This window comes from Ptychodera flava, chromosome 2 (genome assembly GCF_041260155.1).
Source record: "Ptychodera flava strain L36383 chromosome 2, AS_Pfla_20210202, whole genome shotgun sequence".
Lineage (NCBI taxonomy): Eukaryota > Metazoa > Hemichordata > Enteropneusta > Ptychoderidae > Ptychodera > Ptychodera flava.
In genome coordinates this window covers 19,309,738-19,329,099 of record NC_091929.1, presented here as the reverse complement: position 1 = coordinate 19,329,099, position 19,362 = coordinate 19,309,738, and the positions used below count along the sequence as shown (strand labels likewise).

The 19,362-nt window shown below is 37.6% G+C and overlaps 1 protein-coding gene across 1 annotated transcript; it reads right to left on the bottom strand.

Moving 5' to 3' along the window:
• Nucleotides 1-10,777: 10,777 nt before the first annotated feature.
• On the bottom strand, nt 10,778-17,649 carry LOC139147374 (uncharacterized). The gene is made up of 4 exons (XM_070718456.1): nt 17,540-17,649; nt 12,295-12,411; nt 11,675-11,755; nt 10,778-11,038 (listed from the first exon to the last, which is right to left on the bottom strand). The coding sequence occupies exons 1-4, from the start codon at nt 17,624-17,626 to the stop codon at nt 10,907-10,909; spliced, it is 417 nt and encodes a 138-aa protein (XP_070574557.1). The 5' UTR covers nt 17,627-17,649; the 3' UTR covers nt 10,778-10,906.
• Between the last annotated feature and the right edge of the window lie 1,713 nt (nt 17,650-19,362).

The following is a 19,362-nucleotide window of genomic DNA, read 5'->3' as shown; positions in this document are numbered from 1 at the left end:
TTTTGTACTCTGTAGTCTTGGAATTTTTGTCAGCCATTCACAAGATAGGATATTTTTGTGACAACAGTGTATCCTACAAAAACAAGCAAAACTCAAACCAGGATACATAATATTGCTTCAGTAGTGTTGGCTGATTTGTGCTTGCTAGCTTCAAGGGAGGTTTTGTCTCTGTCACAAGATCTTCAGGATTTGCCATGACTGGAGGTGAGTTACTGTGGAATGCAGAACAAACATACATCCGTTCTTCTGCATTGTGGATTCATGTAGTCATCATTCTGATACAACTGTCATTATGAGGATGGCTCACTCATTTTGTAGGTTTAAGTTTCAGAGACTTTGCTGACACTTAAAGTGTGCCCTATGTTACCAAAGTGGGGACCATTACAATTGTGGAGGAGGTGGTGGGCATTTGGAGGGGATTGTTTAAGGTATTACGGTATGACCTTGGGGACGATATTCAGACTTTCAAATTTTTCGAATACTTCTCTGGTATACCATGTGTCGTAGCTCATTTTAAAGCTCTTGGATTAAGGAAAATTTTAACTATCTTCGTCTCTTGAAAATCAAAAATTTTATTTTCACCATAGAGTTAACAGCAGGGATAGCGGCCATTTTGAATTTCAAATATCGGTAAATATCAGGTGATTTGTTTCTGTAGTTCTAATTTTTGCACACTGACAAATGATTTTATTCTCTGTTTGATAATAGAATGGTTTAAAATTTCATTATGGAAAATTTGAGCAAAACTTTTAAGTCTTCACATTCATCTTTGCATTTCAAATCTTGACAAATGTTTCTTTTGGATTTTACTGTACATGAAAATCTTTTTAGGGAAACATGCCTTTAGTATAATTGAAATGGCTGCAGAATTCTCTTTTAGCTGTTTCCACTTCCTCATGTTTCAGTTAATTGTCATCCTGGTATGTTGAACTTTAACCCCTTTGGAGAAAAAGATTGATATTTTGTAAGGCAAAAATTGCTTTCACCTCGCAGTACTTTGGATCTCATATTTCACTCTGATGTATACGATCACAGATTTCTGAATGATACTGAATGTGTCTCAAGTGTGAGAAATAAACCTTGCAGATTTGTAAGGTGGTACAAATCAAATATGTCCTTATGGGAAATTTCTGCAAAGGATAATAGGAAAAATCTATACACCTGTGAAGTCTGATTTGTTATGAACTCAGGTGAACTTACATGTAACATGTTGTCCAATATACAGCCATGTAAACAATGGAATACAAGACAATGGGCATACTAAAGTCTTGGGAACCAGTTGTTCAACAGATGGATGGAAAACACCAGTTGAGAAACTTGGCAGTAAATGGTATCATTTTCAACAAGATTTCAAGCATTTATCACCTCAAAATCCATTAACCCTTTGCAGGCCAGCTCATTTGCATAACATGTACAGTGGCGACCAGAAACTCTCCACTCAACAACAATGATAATGTGACAAACGATCCAGCTTTCAAGAAATCAGTAAAAATTTATCAAAATTCTCTTCTCAAGATTTTTCTGAACCACACTGTGAAAGTCAAATTGCCCTTGCATCTATCCAAATTAGCCATGTTGGCCTTTTTTGTGCATTTCACATTACACAATATGTATTCATAAACAACTTCCAGATTTCAGTGTCATCACCCTTTCCCTGTATACAGCTTCACTCCCATGAATGGGACACACAAGTTCTTGGTCATGTTTGTCAGGGCAATTTACCATGCCCTGTAATTTCAAGGGCATATTTACATGGTGTGAAATGTGCAGTTTGCATGATTGTACAAGCAACAGATTGGTCAGATTTTGTTTTGATGAGAAAAATAACCAGGGTTTGTTTTATGGTGAAATTAAATATACAAAACTGCAGTTGGCCTTATAAAGGAAGAGGGAGAGGGTAACATCCTCTAAAGAATGACAAACATGGTTGTTTTATCATGTGTTTATTCAAATGTACTCTTTAAAATTGATTTGCTGACTTATATCATTATAATAAAATATAATTTTTAAAACATTATTCTCAAAATATAGATTACATTGGTATTATATTCAGGAATTACATCATGAGATAAGCCATATCAATATTCAAAATGATAATCACCTGCAGAATTTCAATTTATGCAAGATGTTACTGTATAGTAACAAAAACATTTCTGTCGTGAAAAAAAAAATTATTTCTGTGATGTTCAATTTCATGTGAGCTGTGTTTCACTCCCAACTTTTTGAAAAAGTTTTTTAATGAAGGTCAGTCAGCAAATTGTGACCAAATTTGGAAAAATATGCATTAACTGTATTTACCCTTCACATTTCTGTGCTTTTGTCTGACTCTGCTTTGAAAAACAATAAGATTTGAAGGTTTTACATGATGGCAGTGGAAGTTTACAAGTACTGTAGTATACAAAAATACAGCCTCTATTTTAAAGCTCGCCAGAAAGCTGACACCACTGACTCTATGCTGTACACATGTCTCATAGGATGGGAATCATGATATGGTCCATACGCTCCTGGAAAAGTCCTGAAAAAATCCTTGAAAATGAAAATCTGTAATCTGCATACAATTTTCAAAAATTACAAAATGGAAGATGATGTATATAAATGACACATTGTCAAAATGATATCTGGGAAATAGGATTTTGGACATAAAAAAGTCTTTGAACATTGCTGAACAACTCTTGAGTGCATGGACCCTGTAAATGAGGCACACAAATAACTGCATGTGCCTTATTGGGCTCAAACATACAGTAATTATGGGGGCCCAGCCTATATGGTAAGAAAGACCAACTTGTGATACAGTCTAATGTGATTCTAGACTGAACGATCCTTCGCTCAATGGAGAGGGGGAGCATGGAGAGAGTCTCCAGTGACAAAACTTTCAGTCAAATGTTATTCTTATACACATATTATCATAATTGTCAAGCAAATTCTGCTATCCAAAGCATTTGATCTCAATGCTGTGTTACTAACAACTCATTGGCCAAGACAGAAAAACACTTGATTGATCTAGAAATACAATGGATAAAAATCAACGCTATTCTAGAAATTACATTTCTATTTTACATTTAGAAGGCACCCTAGACACAAGCAGATATCAGTCTTGTAAAGAAAGACAGGACCCAATTTTCCCCATTTGCCTTGTCTACACAAAGATATGCTTCCCTGTTGTAGTTAGTACTGTAATGATTTGTACATACTATGGAGTTGACTAGCAAAACACTTAAAAACAGGACTAAAAATACATGAAAATGGTAAAGACTGTACGTGAAAACAAAAAACTTCTGAAGAAACATGTCATTGTACTAGGTAAACTTGACAGGAAGTTAAAATAAAGTCTATCGTGATATTAACACAAATAGTTGACATTTTTTGTGCATCATTTGATGACACATACAGACATAGTTGTGACAGGTGTAAATTATAAAAAAGCAACCAAGGCAATAAAAATCTGAACATTACATAGTATTTATATACTTCATTTTTTATACTTCTAAATCCGCTACAAAATTAGACTTCAGGCAGGTTGTTGTCTCAGATTTATATAAATAATTATGATTGGCATTAATTTAAAAAACTACTGATCAATTCCAACCTACCATTTTTCTCAAAAATCCTGGAGAAAAGTTATTGCACTACAACTGAGTTCATACCTATCTGAGCATGTGCTCCTGGAACCCCTACAATAAGCCTATAGGAAATTCTATAGTGCAGAAACAGCTCTCTTCAAAGTCTAGCGTGATACATGTTTTTTCACTCGATTGAGGCAAGCATGTCACTGGGGTAAAATTCACCTTGTTGTGACATTTAGAACTGCAATGTAAATGATAATCTGTAAACAGCTGATAAAACAACACATATAGTATTTTATACTATAAAACGGTCATACCGCAACTAATAAAGCTTTTCTACTTTTTCCCTACAAATAAAAACTTCCATGTGATTTTCACAAGATTTTCCAACACTATTGCGATGCATATTTGGTCTTAGCATAAAATATGGCACAAAATATACTTGTCTATTGTCTGCAAACAAGTGCTTGGCAGCTATAATTTTCACCTGATAGGTATAAGATTCCAATTTGTTTTCACATATCATTATTCTGAAAAAAATTTCCTTATGGCATGATTTTTGTTTGGAAACATCTGATGTAAGAACAGTGCCTTCACAAAAATATCAGTTCAAGAAGTTTCACATTGACATACATACAATGCTAAAAAGACGCTACATAAAAGACACTACATATAGCCTAAATCAACAATGTAGTTTTACTGCATTGAAGTACCAACCTAATATAGAGCATTCCGCTCTTAAAATTCTGAAGTGATTTATTCAAGTTTTCTTCTACTACAAATACAATAACAATAAGGCTAAAGAAAGATGTAATGGAACAATCAGTGAGGCTAGAGCAGAATTTTGGATGAGTCCATCCCAAACTTCCATCCCTTAAATCTTGTTGGGGTAAATCCCTGTATGAGGGCATGGGTCAAACAAAGTACTGCAGAGAAGTCAGTTACATGAACATAAAGAATATCCAAAGCCTAAAGGAAGAACCTACAACGCCACAATTTTGTTTTGCATTATGGCAGTGGTTGAAAGAATTGACATGCAAAAAAATGTGATAAATTCATGATAAGCAAAACTGAAATGATTCACATTTAAATGAAAGACCTTTATTGCCGAACAAAATTATCATTTTGTGATGAAGTATTTAAAGAACATGTGAAAATTTCACAATGTTTGACTGAGCCTGAGTGGAATTCAATGTTTTTGAAATGTTGAAACGGAGAGAAAAAAGGAAATCTGGTGATTTGCATAAATTTACACATCTTTCTTACCAAACTTACGATTACTTATATGATATATATGATATATGATATGTGATATTCTGAACAGCATTTTTTTCAGAGCCATGCAACAATTCTGTCATCTAGAGTTCTAAAGAAATTTTCACAAAGGTTCAAAACATATCACTCTCCAAGATTTTTTCAGGCAGTCGATAAAAAAAAAATTGATATGACATGATAACTGAACACATACATCCACCGGATTAGTTTACACTAGTTACACAAGGTTCAATATTCCAACTTGAAATTTGGAAGTGTACCAGAGACAGAATTTTCATAAGCATTGAACATGGTGAAAGGGTATATTCCATGTTTGTCTCCAGAGGACACTGACGATTCTTATTAATTCAGCATTCACTATACGCTATCTTGCTGCTGTACTAATTTTCCAAATACTGCACAGTTTTAGCATACTGAAGATAATGCTCTTCAGTGTCATCTCTTGCTTTCATTTTTAGGGATTCAAATGCACCAGTGAATTTCTTCCCAAGCTTTGACCAAAGTGAGTCTATTTTCTCCATTAAAATTTATCCTTTCCCAGTTCTTCTTCAAATCTTTTCACCACAATTGCAATATTGATAACAGTTCCAATGACAAGGCACTCAGATTTTGGATTGGACTCTGACATCTTGCACTTCTCTAACACATCAAGACCGTAAAAAATTACTTGGTCACGATCACTTTCCTCCCTTGGATCCAGTTTTGAATACAACAAACTCAACACAAGCATGAGAGTCCCTTGCTTTTATTTTCAATGTCACCTTTCTCCTTAACTTCTTCAATCAATTTTCTGCTCTCTTGAAGTCACCTTTTTTAGCATAACTTGTACCCAGTGCCAATTTTATAGATGGATCTTTTAAATTTCCATACACTCACTCACTCTTTGAAAGTGTCTATCACCTGGCATACAATCTGTACAGACAACAGCTGGAGCAAAAACATAAACACCCATCCATGTTCTGTAATACCTATCTCTTTACACAATATTTGGCGACAGTATTGGATCTTTTCTCCTGTCAATGAATTAGGATCACACAACATCTCTAAACAGGCCACTCTCTTCTCTTCATCCCAATCATGTACTACTGCCGTCACGATCCCCATATTTCTAAATTTGTACATCTTTACCCCTTCACTACATTTAGAGGAATCAATAACAAGAGAGGAAAGAAATTCCACAGTTTCAGTCTGGGGTCGCTGTTCCACAAGTCCATGCAGAGAACTACAAGGAATACCTGTAAATGCTTCAATGTGTGTCTGCAAGAAAGCAATCAATTCTACCTCTTTCCTAGAATCCGGATCTATATTTTCCAGCAAGGTTGTCATTACTTTAGAGGAAATGTTGCTGTACTCTTTATTATACATTGTCAGAAATATTAGCATATTTTCAGGTTTAGCGGATTCTGTTCTCTTTTCAAAGTACCGGTATTGTCCAACCTTTGTCTCTCCATTTCACTAAATCTTGCCGGACAAACACATCCCTTTTGATTCGAAAGCACTAGGTCGAACAAATTTCTTGCACTCAACAATGTGTAAAATTACACATGCCACATGGCTACAAATCAAGTTTCTCTTGAAATCAATTTCTCTTGAATGTCTTTGACAAGTTCTGAAATTTGTTCTCCAACCAAATAACCATCCTCAATCATAACAACAATGGGCTTTCTAAACATTGTGCTGGGTTCTGCATACTTCCAAACACCTAACAGCTGCCGTGTTGTTTCTGAGGTTATTTTTTTAATCGACAGACTCTGTAGTTTTCGTAGATCCCAAAGACACTTCATAGCAGCTGTTGTTCCCCATGCCCCTGGCTGATGATAGACTGTTACAACTGATACACTCTCACTGCCACGCAATGCATTGTTCACACTATTTGTCAGCTCAGAATCTACGTCTCTAATGAATACATGGTTACATCTCTGGTCTGACCAAAAGAAGGTGCACCATGAGACTTCATTGTCCCTGTAGTATGCGTTTAACATTTCTTTGACTGCAGTTGATAATTCACTCCTGTAGTTTGCTGGTAATATGTCTAAATCTGGAAGTGCTTTTATCATATCTTCATCTACCATCAGGTGCCATAGCTTGATGGCATGGTAAACCCAGCAGCATTGGGATTGGCAGCTGCAAATACACAAGAGATATATTCATATGGGATGCATGTACACCTACTGAGATGACTGCCATGTTTCTCACCAAAGAGTTTTTGCAAGTTGCTCTTCCAATTTACATAAACCTGTTCATCACTACACAAACTCACTAGCTGTGCAGTATCGTCAAAAGCTTCGTAAACTTTTTCATATACATTGATAAACAATCAACATCAGTTGACGTTACAAGAAATAGAAAATGTACATTACAGGCATTTCCAATTGTTCCTACATAATGTTGTATTTTTTTGAATTTTATCGAGGACCACTTATCCCCATTCCATCTGCACTGACCTTCACTGTCTACAGTGGGACCAGAATTTACATCTATAACTCCTAAATGGATATTTTACTGAAAACTTTAGAAACTGCATCTTCAACGCAATTATAATTTCTAACAATCACATATTTTTCCCCATCTGATTTTTACTTTCCCTAGTCATCAAATCAATCACATCTGGTAACAATTGTACTGATTTTCCTTGTTTTTCTTGTTTTTCTCTTTTAGCTGCATTTCTGCAAACTTCTTCAAAGAAATTCTGCAGCTGCACAGTTGGCACCTTTTCAGTTTGATCTGGTTTACGTCGTCTATAGTAGTCAACACCCTTCTCATTCAAGTAAAACACAGCATCCTTACAGATGCTTTGATACGGAGTAACATCAATCTCAACGACATATGTATTATCATGGCCTTTCACTGACACAAACACAATTTGAACACATGCCTCACAACTGACATTACTGTCATTTCCAATCTTTTCTTGCATAGCATTACTTAAGTTTCTTTCCATTTCCTCCATCTCCTTGTCACTTAGAAAAACACCATAAATAATCCTACTATCTGTTACACCAAGATAGATTGTTCCATTACATCTTTCATTCAAACAAGCACAAATAAATTTCAGTACTTTGTTATAAAATGTGTTTCCTTCTTGCCCTTATGTTTACCCTTAGTGTCACTTACAGTTTGTTTGCGTTGGCTTTCATTCCTGTCTGACTCTTCTTGTGGCTTTCCTTTTTCAGGGAGATCCCCCCTTGGTTTTGTTGATGACTTGTTTCTTTACATCGTACAATTTATATTCCACTATTCTTTCGAAAAGATTATCAGGGTTGGGAGAGCTCTCTTGCTTTTGAAATTTCCTCCCATATCTGTAACAAGCATGAGACTTTGCACGGAATACTCTGGGAATTTCTACTGCTTTGCACCTTTCTCCGGTGCATCATGCTGGGATGTTCCATGCTGGTCTCTTGCACCAATCTGTGAAAGCCTGTGATCTTCAGCAGAAAACAATTTCTTGTTTCTCTTGCACCCTCCTGGTGGGAGAGTCAGTAATTTCATGTGATGTTAATCAAAGCTTTCACTTTGCAGCACTGAAGCTGACAAACACACACACACACACACACACACACACACACACACACACACACACACACACACACACACACACACACACACACTGATAAGTCAATGACACTTGGCTCCTTCAATCCTGTCCAATGTGATCACAATCTACTGATTTTCATATGAAACTTTGACAGAAAATCAGTCTCACTCTAGTCAGTATTTTTTTGACAGAAGATGAATCACATTAGGTGATAAGTTTTGACTGTATAGGGCAGAGTCACACTACAGGTGGGGGTTAGTTTAGTAATGATTTAGAAAAACAAACATAACAAGTCATTGACAATGACATAGTCCCTACTTGTAATAGGAGTATTAGTCTTGATTGGGCAGGGAAATGTGGTCATTATAAAGTATCACTGGAGTGTATATGTTGAGATCTATGGGCACATAGGTCTATATCGTTGTTCCCAATTGAAACACATGAGGAAACACATGTCTAAGTTATGGTTCTAAATCGGGGAAAAAAGATCAGACCTCTAGCTGTATTGGCCAGCCAAGAAATACATATGTATATTTGAGGTCCAAGGTCACTGAGGTCACATGACATTTTGTCAAAAAATTTCCATCCTATAGTTATCCCTATATACAAAAATCAGACATCCAGCTCTATTGGCTGTTCATAATTAGATATGCACATAATTAATGAGGTACAATATGTGGCGTCATAAGGTGTCCCATCATACCATATATGAAGGTTGTAGCACTTGTGGTTACTGAGTTATGGACTGAGTTATGGATGACTTTCAAAGGGACCCCAGTGACATCATTGTCTCTCCTGGCGACCATTCACTTTCAAATGAGCTGGTTTTAATGCTACGGTGCTAACAGTGGACCTTGAGGCTAGGGGTTGGAGGCACGGAGGCCGTAAGCAACGTATGGGGTTAGGCAAGATTATTGTAAATCTATTCCAATTTGAAAAATTCATGCTTGTGATCAGTATTGTGATCATTGCAGGTATAATGCTAAAAATAAGGACGCAACATGAATAGAGTGAGGGTCAAAGTCTGTTGCCGGAGTGAAAATCTTGAGTGCTCCTTGGAAAATCAGCCAGAATACGTACACAACCAGAGAATTTGTTCACAAAGGAGTTAGGGAATGAGCAATAATCAGAGTTCAGGCAGGTATAGGTCATTTTATTGAATTATGCTCACTTTGGTTTATTTGCCGTTCAAATTCCGGACCCAAGTTGGGTTGTCATAATTTACCCATTTTGCCTACAAGGCAGCCCGCAGCTGTCCATGTTGGGGTTCACCTTGATGACCCGCATAGACACAGCCTACCCCATCACAGACAGCTGCCTCACTACAGATAGTCACTGTCAGTTTCAATCGACCCAAGCAATTCACACCCTCCTGTTGCTGGTTGTGGTCACCTCAACCAGTAACCTGGTCACTTTTAACCTTGTTACACTTTTCACATCAGGCTATGTTCACAAAAAAACGGTGAGGGGAATTTGAAAAATTTCGGAGGTAGTAGAGGGCAGGTAGGGACTTTAATTTTGCACTACCTATACGGGACATGAAAATTTTTGGTTCCCTTTAACCTTTACATTTTCCAATCCAAAGGTGTGTCAGGTAATTTAATGAAAACTGTATAACATTTTAATGTCTTCCAATTTTTCTAATGTTAGTTACAATTAAACAAAATCTAGGCCTTTTGTCAAATTTCATGACTTTTATCTTGAAAAAATCTAAACATGTATGATTTTCATAAAAAAAACCCAAACAAGTGGGCCTAGTAATGGGACAGAAGCTATAACTGTTGGTAATTTTTTCAATATTTCTATGCAGTAATTTCTAGTTGAATCTAAGTGTTACATCTGTTAATTGGAAATGTCAGTAATTTCATTTGTTATTCAAGGCAGGTACAGGTATCATCCAGTGGAAACTCACCAGAAGTAGAGCTGTGAACACCACATAAATTTATGGGCATACAACATCAATAACACCATATACCGGTACACATCAATAGTGTATATACCTACCACTATGTTGGAATACCGGTATCTCATTCTGGTCTATAGACTGGTCACTAAACGGGCTTGGCATGTCACTTGGGATTGGCATATGACTTGATGGGCTTGCCATATTGCCTTCAGCAGCTTCAGGTTCCTGTGTTCCCTCATTACCTACAGACATATTCAACCGCATATATGGTAATTGATTAAAGAGAGGAAAGAATCATAACCAGAAGACTGGCACCATGTCTGCACTGGACTGTATGTGCTCTGAGAGTTAGAGTGAATACTATGCCAGAAATCTTTTCAATCTAATGAAAACCATTCTGATCTTTTTTTTAGAAATTTGAAATATCAAAGACAGAAAGATTTTCACAATGATTTAAGTTAACCATATCTCACTAAATCAACACTGCAGACACTGGAACTGAAATGCTTTTGATCCTATACTCACAATAATTTTCACAGTCCGATTCCTCATTATGCATTCCATGTATCAGCGATGATAGCTTGCCGAGATTTGATTGGAATTTCGTCACCATTCCAGGTACACCATTTACTGTTCCTTACCTTCTGAAGCTTGCTGCTGCTTCTGATCTTTTGTCACAACCTGTGAAGACTGACATTTCATGGACGCATGATCTCTTACCAGATCCACCTTGGACCAATGTACCATTTTGTTCATCTGCTGAAAATTCAGTAATTTCATGTGGCATCAATTACAGTGATTGACTGCAAATCCATGGATTCAGAGTTTCTAAATCTGTTTGAACTATCAGTAATGTCACTTGGAGTGAAAGCTTTGAACTTAATTCAGGGTTTGTCTGTCTGTTGGATATGTGAGTAATTTAATTTGCAGTTGATCGGAGTGTTCAACTTGAATGTCTATGACCTTCCAAATTCTACAGAAACAACTCTAAACAACACACAAATGTTTGGTGATGAAAATCATACCACATAACAATTTTTACAGTACTCCCGGTAATATTTTTGTATGTTCACAATGACCTGCACAACTTTAATGCACTTCCGAGAAGTCAAAAGTTCTTGGTACAATTTAATAACAACAAGTGTAAATACAGTTGTAGGAAAAGTATGTGACTGTTTGTATTTTAATCAGAATTATGTAAATTACGCATTGACTCTCTTTATTTATTTATTTATTAAGTTTTCTGCTTCAGCAGTCTCACAGATGCTATCATTATACTTTCATCATCAATGTACCGGTAGTATTGTTCTTTCCATAATGATCGAGATTTCTAAGGACAGTAGAGTTCCAGACAACATGAAATAAAAAATATAAAATTACATGTTGTATGCTTACCTGTATGTCCAGATTGGTGACTTGATGATGTTGCCATGTTACTCTCAGTGATTCTCTTTGCCTTGGCTCCTTCACTTCTTTCTGAGGAAGGTAAGAGGATTTCAACATAGTAGGAGTGAAATATTGTTACATACAGAACATATGAAAATCACTACACGTTTCAGAGGGACAGTAACTTTTGGTGATTTTTTTCACTATTTTTATTGTGATGTCAATTAATGCGCTCTTGCTCTTCTTCTAAGGGGGCATGTTGAAAGACTGGTTATCCAGCTCGTCAACACAGTCTCCATATGTGGATAGGGGTCATTTTGAGTCGCCTGTTTTGACCAAGTAATTCACACACCTCTTGTTTCTGGCTGTTGTCATCTCAATGGACACAGACTTTGTAAATCTATTTGAAGTACCAATCATTTCATTTGGTGTCAATTAAAGCTTTTCAGTCTAGTTCAGGGTTTGTTTGTTTGTTAGATGTGACAGGATGCATTCTCATAAATTTATGTAGCGTTCACAGCTCTGCAGAGCTGTGAACGCTACATAAATTTATGGGAATGCATCCTGGGGAATGCATATAACATCAATAACACCAAATACACATCAATAGTGTATACCGGTATGCTTACCACTATGTACATGGGTGGACTTCTCATTCTGGTCTGTAGACAGGTCACTTGGTAGACTAGCCGTGTCACTTGGAGGGCCTTCCATGTTGCATTCAGGTTCCTCTGTTCCCTCGTTACCTACAGACACATTCACCATGATATGAAATATATGATGTTCAGAAAAATATATGGCGGCCATACTCTGAAACAGTGACAGTGTAAAGGACACTGGAGTATTCATTGATCTGGACTTACCTTTGAAAAACACATACTACGAGAAAGTCAACAAAGCCAAACATGCCAATAGAATCATGGGAGTAACCAGGAGAACCTGTACATACTTAGACCTTGAGAACTTTATGTTTCTCTACAAAGCTCTGGTTCGGCCACAACCTGAAATATTGCAGTTCAGTCTTGCATTCATACAAAGAAAAAGACATTGAAGCCATTGGAAATGTACAACGCAGAGCCACAAGCCAGTTACCAGCCTTTCAAGGACTACCATATACATGTATACAGATAGACTTGTCCAACTCAACCTACCTACACTTGCATACAGAAGAGAGACGGGAGATATGATTGAACCACTACTATGGTATTACAGTTGGAAACTTTTTAACAAGGAATACATCAGAGAGAACTTGAGGACCTTCATTGAAACTTAATTCTCAAACATCACTGCTGCCTTGGCATCAGAAAGTTTTTCTTTACCAACCGTATTGTGCATGTGTGGAATTCCTTGCCTAAATATGTACATACATTTGAACAGCGGCTGGACAGGTTTTGGACAACCCAGCCAATCAAACACAATTACAAAGAAAATGTTAAATTTACTAACATGCAAGACAAAAACAAATAACTAAAATTGGATCTGGACATATAGGCTGTACCCCTGCGCCCAGTACTGTGTATCACAACATGTTTTCCGGAGTAGAACAAGAAACTATAGTTGACATTAAAAACAGATATGATGAAAATATCATCAACATTTTCAGCTATAGCGCTGTTCACGGTAACAGGTTTGTTACTAAATGTACCATAGCTGCATGCATGCGACATCGGTCACTGCTGCTAGAAATGCAGAAAACTTTTATGAATGTTGCGTGCATGGTTGTTTTTGCAGCTTGTAGTCTGTACACTGAGTTGTGAATATGCCTTTTAGTATTCTATGTTACGCTAATTTCAAAAGCATAATACGGAGACGAATATTTATTTTTGCATATTAATGAGATAATGACAAACTGTGAACAGTTCCATTGGATCTTTATCATTGTTTATTATATAGGTAACCAGCTTTGCCATCTTTGACCAAGTTCAAAGTATAGCCATACACTTTGTTTTCATGTTATGTCACGAAGACTCTAAAACAAAAACCAAGAAAGTCAACAAATGGTTGAGGATACGATATCTGTGGAGGGACTGTGGACAATACTTTCTTTCACACCAGTTTATAAAAAAGCCCTGGCTAATTGACAGGCGCCTGTTTAGCTGCAGTTCTTTTAGCTCGAGGTTTTGCCTGGGTCGGACAGCAAAAGCAGACCCCCAGGTAAAACCTCGAGCTATAGTACTGCATCTAGAGCCTGTCAATAGACAGAATCCGACTACTGACAGGCGCCTGTCAATAGACACTCCGATTAATATCGTCCTTTCTACCAGGCTCCATAGACAAACCGTAGAAATAAATACCACTAGGAGAACGAGGATAATACAGTGTGCAAAATTAACGTCGGTTGACGGTCCAAGACCAACAGATTTCTGGTTGGGCCGAAAGTTTTTAGCAACATTTCGGTCCTTATAACCGACTGGAATTTGGAATAAATGATGAGAATTTCTCCGTCAGCACCTGTAACAGATTCTGATTCAGAAGATGACTGTGAATCTGATAGGGGTGAGCAAATCCACAAGCATTTTTTTACGGTAGGGCAAGTAATTTTGGTGCTTATTAGTCATACGGTATAGCGTAAATTAGAAGAGTATCTAAGTCAATCGGCATCAAACGACATAGAGAACCGAATTGCCTTAGGGTAAAGTGAACACAATTCTTCAACCAGGTTAAAATTTAAAGAACGTATGCAATTCTTGAATGAAGATAAAGGTAGTTCTTAACAAAAAAGATAAAGGTAGTTCGTAGAAATTACACCTTGAGTTTAATTTTGAAAAAAATCAAAAGTTATGCATCAAAACATCAAGTGTCTACATAAAAACTCAACTCACGTGGGTCCAGTTCATGTACTATGCCGTGTGAGTAGGTCTGCAGCATGCATAAACACGCCCCTACAAAGAGCAAAATAAAACAACATATTGCTGTGAAATTCGTTGTAGTCACCGGTGAAATTCTTTGAATAAAAAAATCATTTTAACTGTGATGCGAGAGATTCAATCGCTCGTGTCAAGAAAGAAAAAAAAAAGTCCGTCGCGACGTTGAGTTGACAGCTATGGCGGACATGACATCGAAAAGACTCTTCTAGAACTTTGGCTGTACTTGAAGTTCTACGTTATTTGTTATGCTTTATTACTTTCTTTCATCAATAAGGTCATCTTGTCAAATGCAATGAGTTTTTAAAGCTTCCTGATATTCGCTTACCCCTTTCAACAAATAGTCTCCTCATCATAGCCTGCCATGCTTTCCATACAACACATTGAGGATCGAAAAGTCAACTACCATCGGACAATCATACAATGCTATTTTGTGTTTTTAGTTTTTAGTGGTAATACATTTCTTTCCGTAATTATTATAATGGGTATTGAGGAACAAAATGCTTCTAATGGATAGGGTCATTGAGGTCACCGAGATATTCCCATAGAGGCAGTAGGAAGCACAAAAGGAATCACCGGGAGGGAAAATTAATCATAAAAGTATCACATTGTTGTCATATCATATATGCTCAGAGAATGGTCATGTATTACGCGAACAATAAATGATTGGTATATTGCTATATTTTTTGCTTCACAAGTTTCGTTAAATATCTTCATGTTAAATGAATTTGTCCGTACATTTTGCCATAATCCCTGCACACACGGAGGGACTGTGATTTGACGTTTGCGAGCAGGCGGTGAAACCATATCATGAACTTCACAAAACTATAAGCAAGTCACTAGCTGGCTATGTGGACTATGTGGAATTGAGGCTGGGTTAGTAAATGTTTCTCACTACCATATTGGAAGCTAGTGACTGAAAAATGATTTGCTCAATCCTGATCTGTTTCTTATTATACATGTAAATCACGTGATTCACATTTCAATGACAGTGAGGAAGATGAGGGCTGTGATATTTTTTGAGATTTGCAGATAATGTAGATGAATGATTCATGATCATTCACTTACTGCAATCTTTGTAAACAATATTGCTTTGGAGTGAAATTTGCTGACTCTCTTAATAAAAGGACATGAACAATTGAAGATTAGTTGCTATCTCTTTTATTACCGTAAGTTAAAAAGAATATTTTCATACAACGTTCAAAAGCATGGTATTTGGGGAAAGAGGGTTGACTTTGATTGTAATACAGGTCATTAACAACTGCATTTAGTAAGGACCCGCAGTTTTCTGTAAGGACCTTAAGCTTTGGCTTGTTCCAGGTCCTTATGACCTGTTGCTGCGAAAACGAGCCCTGTCACTCCTTGATATGTTCTTTTGGGAGTGGGGATGCCACTCCAATGACCAAGCTACCCGAGTGGCAAAGGCTACGGATTCGCAGCAATATGACCTGAAGCTATTTTCTCCTTATTTCGCACACTGATAAAAGGCACGTTAATTTCTATATGTGTTAAAATTACTCTCACTCTCAGAGTGTACGGTTCCTTACTCTATTTTCTACCTTACAGTTAGACTCAAAACATAAACAGATAGAAAAAGGTTTGTCCTAAAGGCAAGAACACGGCCCTTTTTGGGCACACAGTCCGTGTAGCCGACAATGAGATGCAAATGATATGTGGTAAAGGTCTCCTCGACTAACTTTCAGCTGGTTGCTCACTTTCTACTGTTTTTATAGTATTTTAGGTACCGTTCAGTTTTTACGGCTGGGGGGGGCCGGCAAAATCCAGGGGGGGTCATCAAAATTTTGGAATCCGCAAGGGGGGGGGGGGGGGGTCATCGCTTTTTCACTGGTAGGAAAGGGGGGGTCACCACATTTTCAAAAACATAATACCAACAATAAAGTTCACTTTATGCCATTGCCATGATCGACCCTCTTTACCGGCGGGCCGCCTTCGGCGGCCCACTACAAATAATATACATTATGTATTACCCATGACCCTCTTAACGGGCAGACGCCTTTGGCGGCCCACTCCAAATTAGGTTTACTTCATGCAATGGCCATGATCGACCCTCTTTACCGGCAGGCCGCCTGTGGCAGCCCACTCTAATAAATTTACTTTATGTAATACCCCACGGCAATCTTAATGGCCGTGCGCCTTCAGCGGCCCTGTCCAGTAAAGTCTACTTTATGCAATAGCCATGATCGACCCTCTTTACCGGTGGGCCACCTTTGGTGGCCCACTAGAATAAAGTTGACTTTACGTAATGCCCCATGACCCTCTTAACCGGAGGGCTGCCTTTGGCGAACCACTCCAATAAAGTTCACTTTATACAATGTCCATGGACATGAGTTGTCTATGGAAATGAAGTTAAAAATTGCCATACAGTCGTCCTAATTAACAGACGTTTCAATGGATGTGGCTGAGAAGTTTGTGCACTGGCATCTCTGCAACAAGAATAAAGTGTGCCGCGTACCGGAGTTCAAATCCAAACCATGCGGTAAATTTGACATATGGGTTTTAGTTATTTTTAAGCGGGGGGGGGGGGGGGTGTAGGGGGGGGGGGGGGGGGGGGGGGGGTCATCAATTTTTTCGTTTGACAAAGGGGGGGTCATCTTTTTTTCACGAAAAATGCAGGGGGGGGGGTTCATTTTTTTGAACACCGGCGACAAGATTTTGCCGCCCCCCCCCAGCCGTAAAAACTGAACGCTCCCTTATACAAAGGCACAGACTTATTCTATCTTCAACTTAAAACTGATAGTGATTTTGTAGCTCATTCTTTACTATTTTCATAGTTTTTGGTAGCCGGTAACAGACACTTCGTGTTCGTGTCGGCTACATGGACGATCTGCCCATTTTGCTATCGAAGTTTGAGGCTTCACTGTTTTTCGCATTGCTCTTTGCATGTGTGACATCGTCGTCGTTCGGTGCCGCCGCGCCGAAGTGAAGCAGAACGTACACGTAACCTACGTTTGTAGACCGAGAGTGACATTCAATGCATCACCGAACTTACCTGGTTGCCGCTTCCGTTTGCAAGTCGAAAATCTGTTTTATACGAATGTTTTTCTCTGTCCTCAAAGAGCGAAAACCGGGAACCCATTTCTCGTAAACACCATACTTGCTGTAAGGACACGGGTCAAAGGTCAAACTTCGAAGCTGGACACTGGCAGCTGGAAGCTAGGGGGTTCTTTGGGGGGGGGGGGGGGGGGGGCGCCACCTGGTGGCAATCTCAGTTCCTGCCAGCATGCCAGGTATGGAGAAAATAACGAATAAATTATCAATGGTATCAGGAACATATAACTTTACTTAAGGCCGTTTTTAACATAATCATTACAGTTGCCACCACCAAAAGTAGTTAGAATTTGCTGTATATATACTTTGTACCAAAATATAAAAAAAAAGGTGATGAGGCTGGGGATGAGGCATGCATTCATATTTACATGACATGGGACTAATTTGAATATCAGCAGCAAAGGTCTGTATATGCTGTAGAGTTTTATTAAGATGGGAAAGAGTGTAACCCTGATCATTTGCATACATCAGTACCAGCTGCAACTACTGGTGGCATACATCGTTGGTGGCTCACTTTGAAAACTAATATAGATATATAGATCATCAATAGGGACCTAAATTATATCATGCAACTTTCACAAGAAATCAGATATATTGCAAATATATATAAATACATATAGATAATATTATATATATATATATATATATATATATATATATATATATATATATATATATATATATTTTCACTTCAGTGTAGTTCTATCTTCTCCTGCCTTAAATATTTCAGTATATGGTTGGTTTTTCCTGCAGCTGTCTCTCCACTTTCATAGAAACTGTTTGTCCATTTGTGTACGCCATAATGCACATTTCTTACGTTTGCACGTGATGTACATTGCATTCAATATATGCAAATCGGCTTGTAGGTGTCAATCACTCAATGCATTTCAACCTCTCCTCTGGTTGGTCATGTCATTTTGACAGTCAACAAGTGAGTACAGTCTTGCGTTGTTCTACAACACTTTGTGTAGTATAGATCTCGTGTTGATTTCGAGGTCCAGTTACCACTGATAGTACTTTTTAGAGTTTCTCTTTTCAAGTTCGTTTAAATATTTTTGCTTCCTTTTTCTTTTACATGCTTTTATAGTCTGTTATCCATTTATTTCAGTTTTTTAACCCTGATGAAGTGGGATTAAGCCCACGAAACGTCGGACAATAAAATTTAGTTTGTAGTGAAGAACACTGTGTCCTAGAGTTGGTGCTGCTTGACCTATCCTGTCTATATATATATGTATATATATATATTTATATACATCCTTGTGGAAATTAGTGTTTGATGTTAAAAGTAGAATGTTATAAAATATCTATCTATCTACCTACCTACCTACCTACCTACCTACCTACCTATCTATCTATCTATCTATCTATCTATCTATCTATCTATATATATATTGATATATGTTGGTGAAGTAGGATCCTAGCTAAGATAGATTATATTTAAACTGTAATGCAAGTGATTTTCTATGATAAGTTGTTTGAGACATTGATAACAGGGTTAATTTTGTACATTGGTGGCTGTCATATCAAATGATTACCTTGGTACGACAAGTTACATCCTTTAATTATTAAATTCAATGACCATCCAATGGTTTAATGTTATTTTCGACAGAAAACAGACAGCATTTGGCACATACTTACATGTAAAGGTGGAGCCTCCCTTTAAAACGGTGCGAAGCTATGGCGGCGTTCATAGTGTAAGTGGACACCAAACAGGCAATAACCGGGCACACGCTCCAGAAAATGCCACTTTTAGTTTTTCTGGCC

Excerpts from the sequence above, each read along its gene's own strand:
- LOC139147374 (XM_070718456.1), bottom strand. The coding sequence starts at position 17,626 with ATGGGTTCCCGGTTTTCGCTCTTTGAGGACAGAGAAAAACATTCGTAT. Across the intron at positions 12,412-17,539 it reads CAAACGGAAGCGGCAACCAG|GTAACGAGGGAACAGAGGAA; the intron begins GTAAGTTCGGTG and ends ATGTGTCTGTAG. Across the intron at positions 11,756-12,294 it reads GTCCACCCATGTACATAGTG|AAAGAAGTGAAGGAGCCAAG; the intron begins GTAAGCATACCG and ends TACCTTCCTCAG.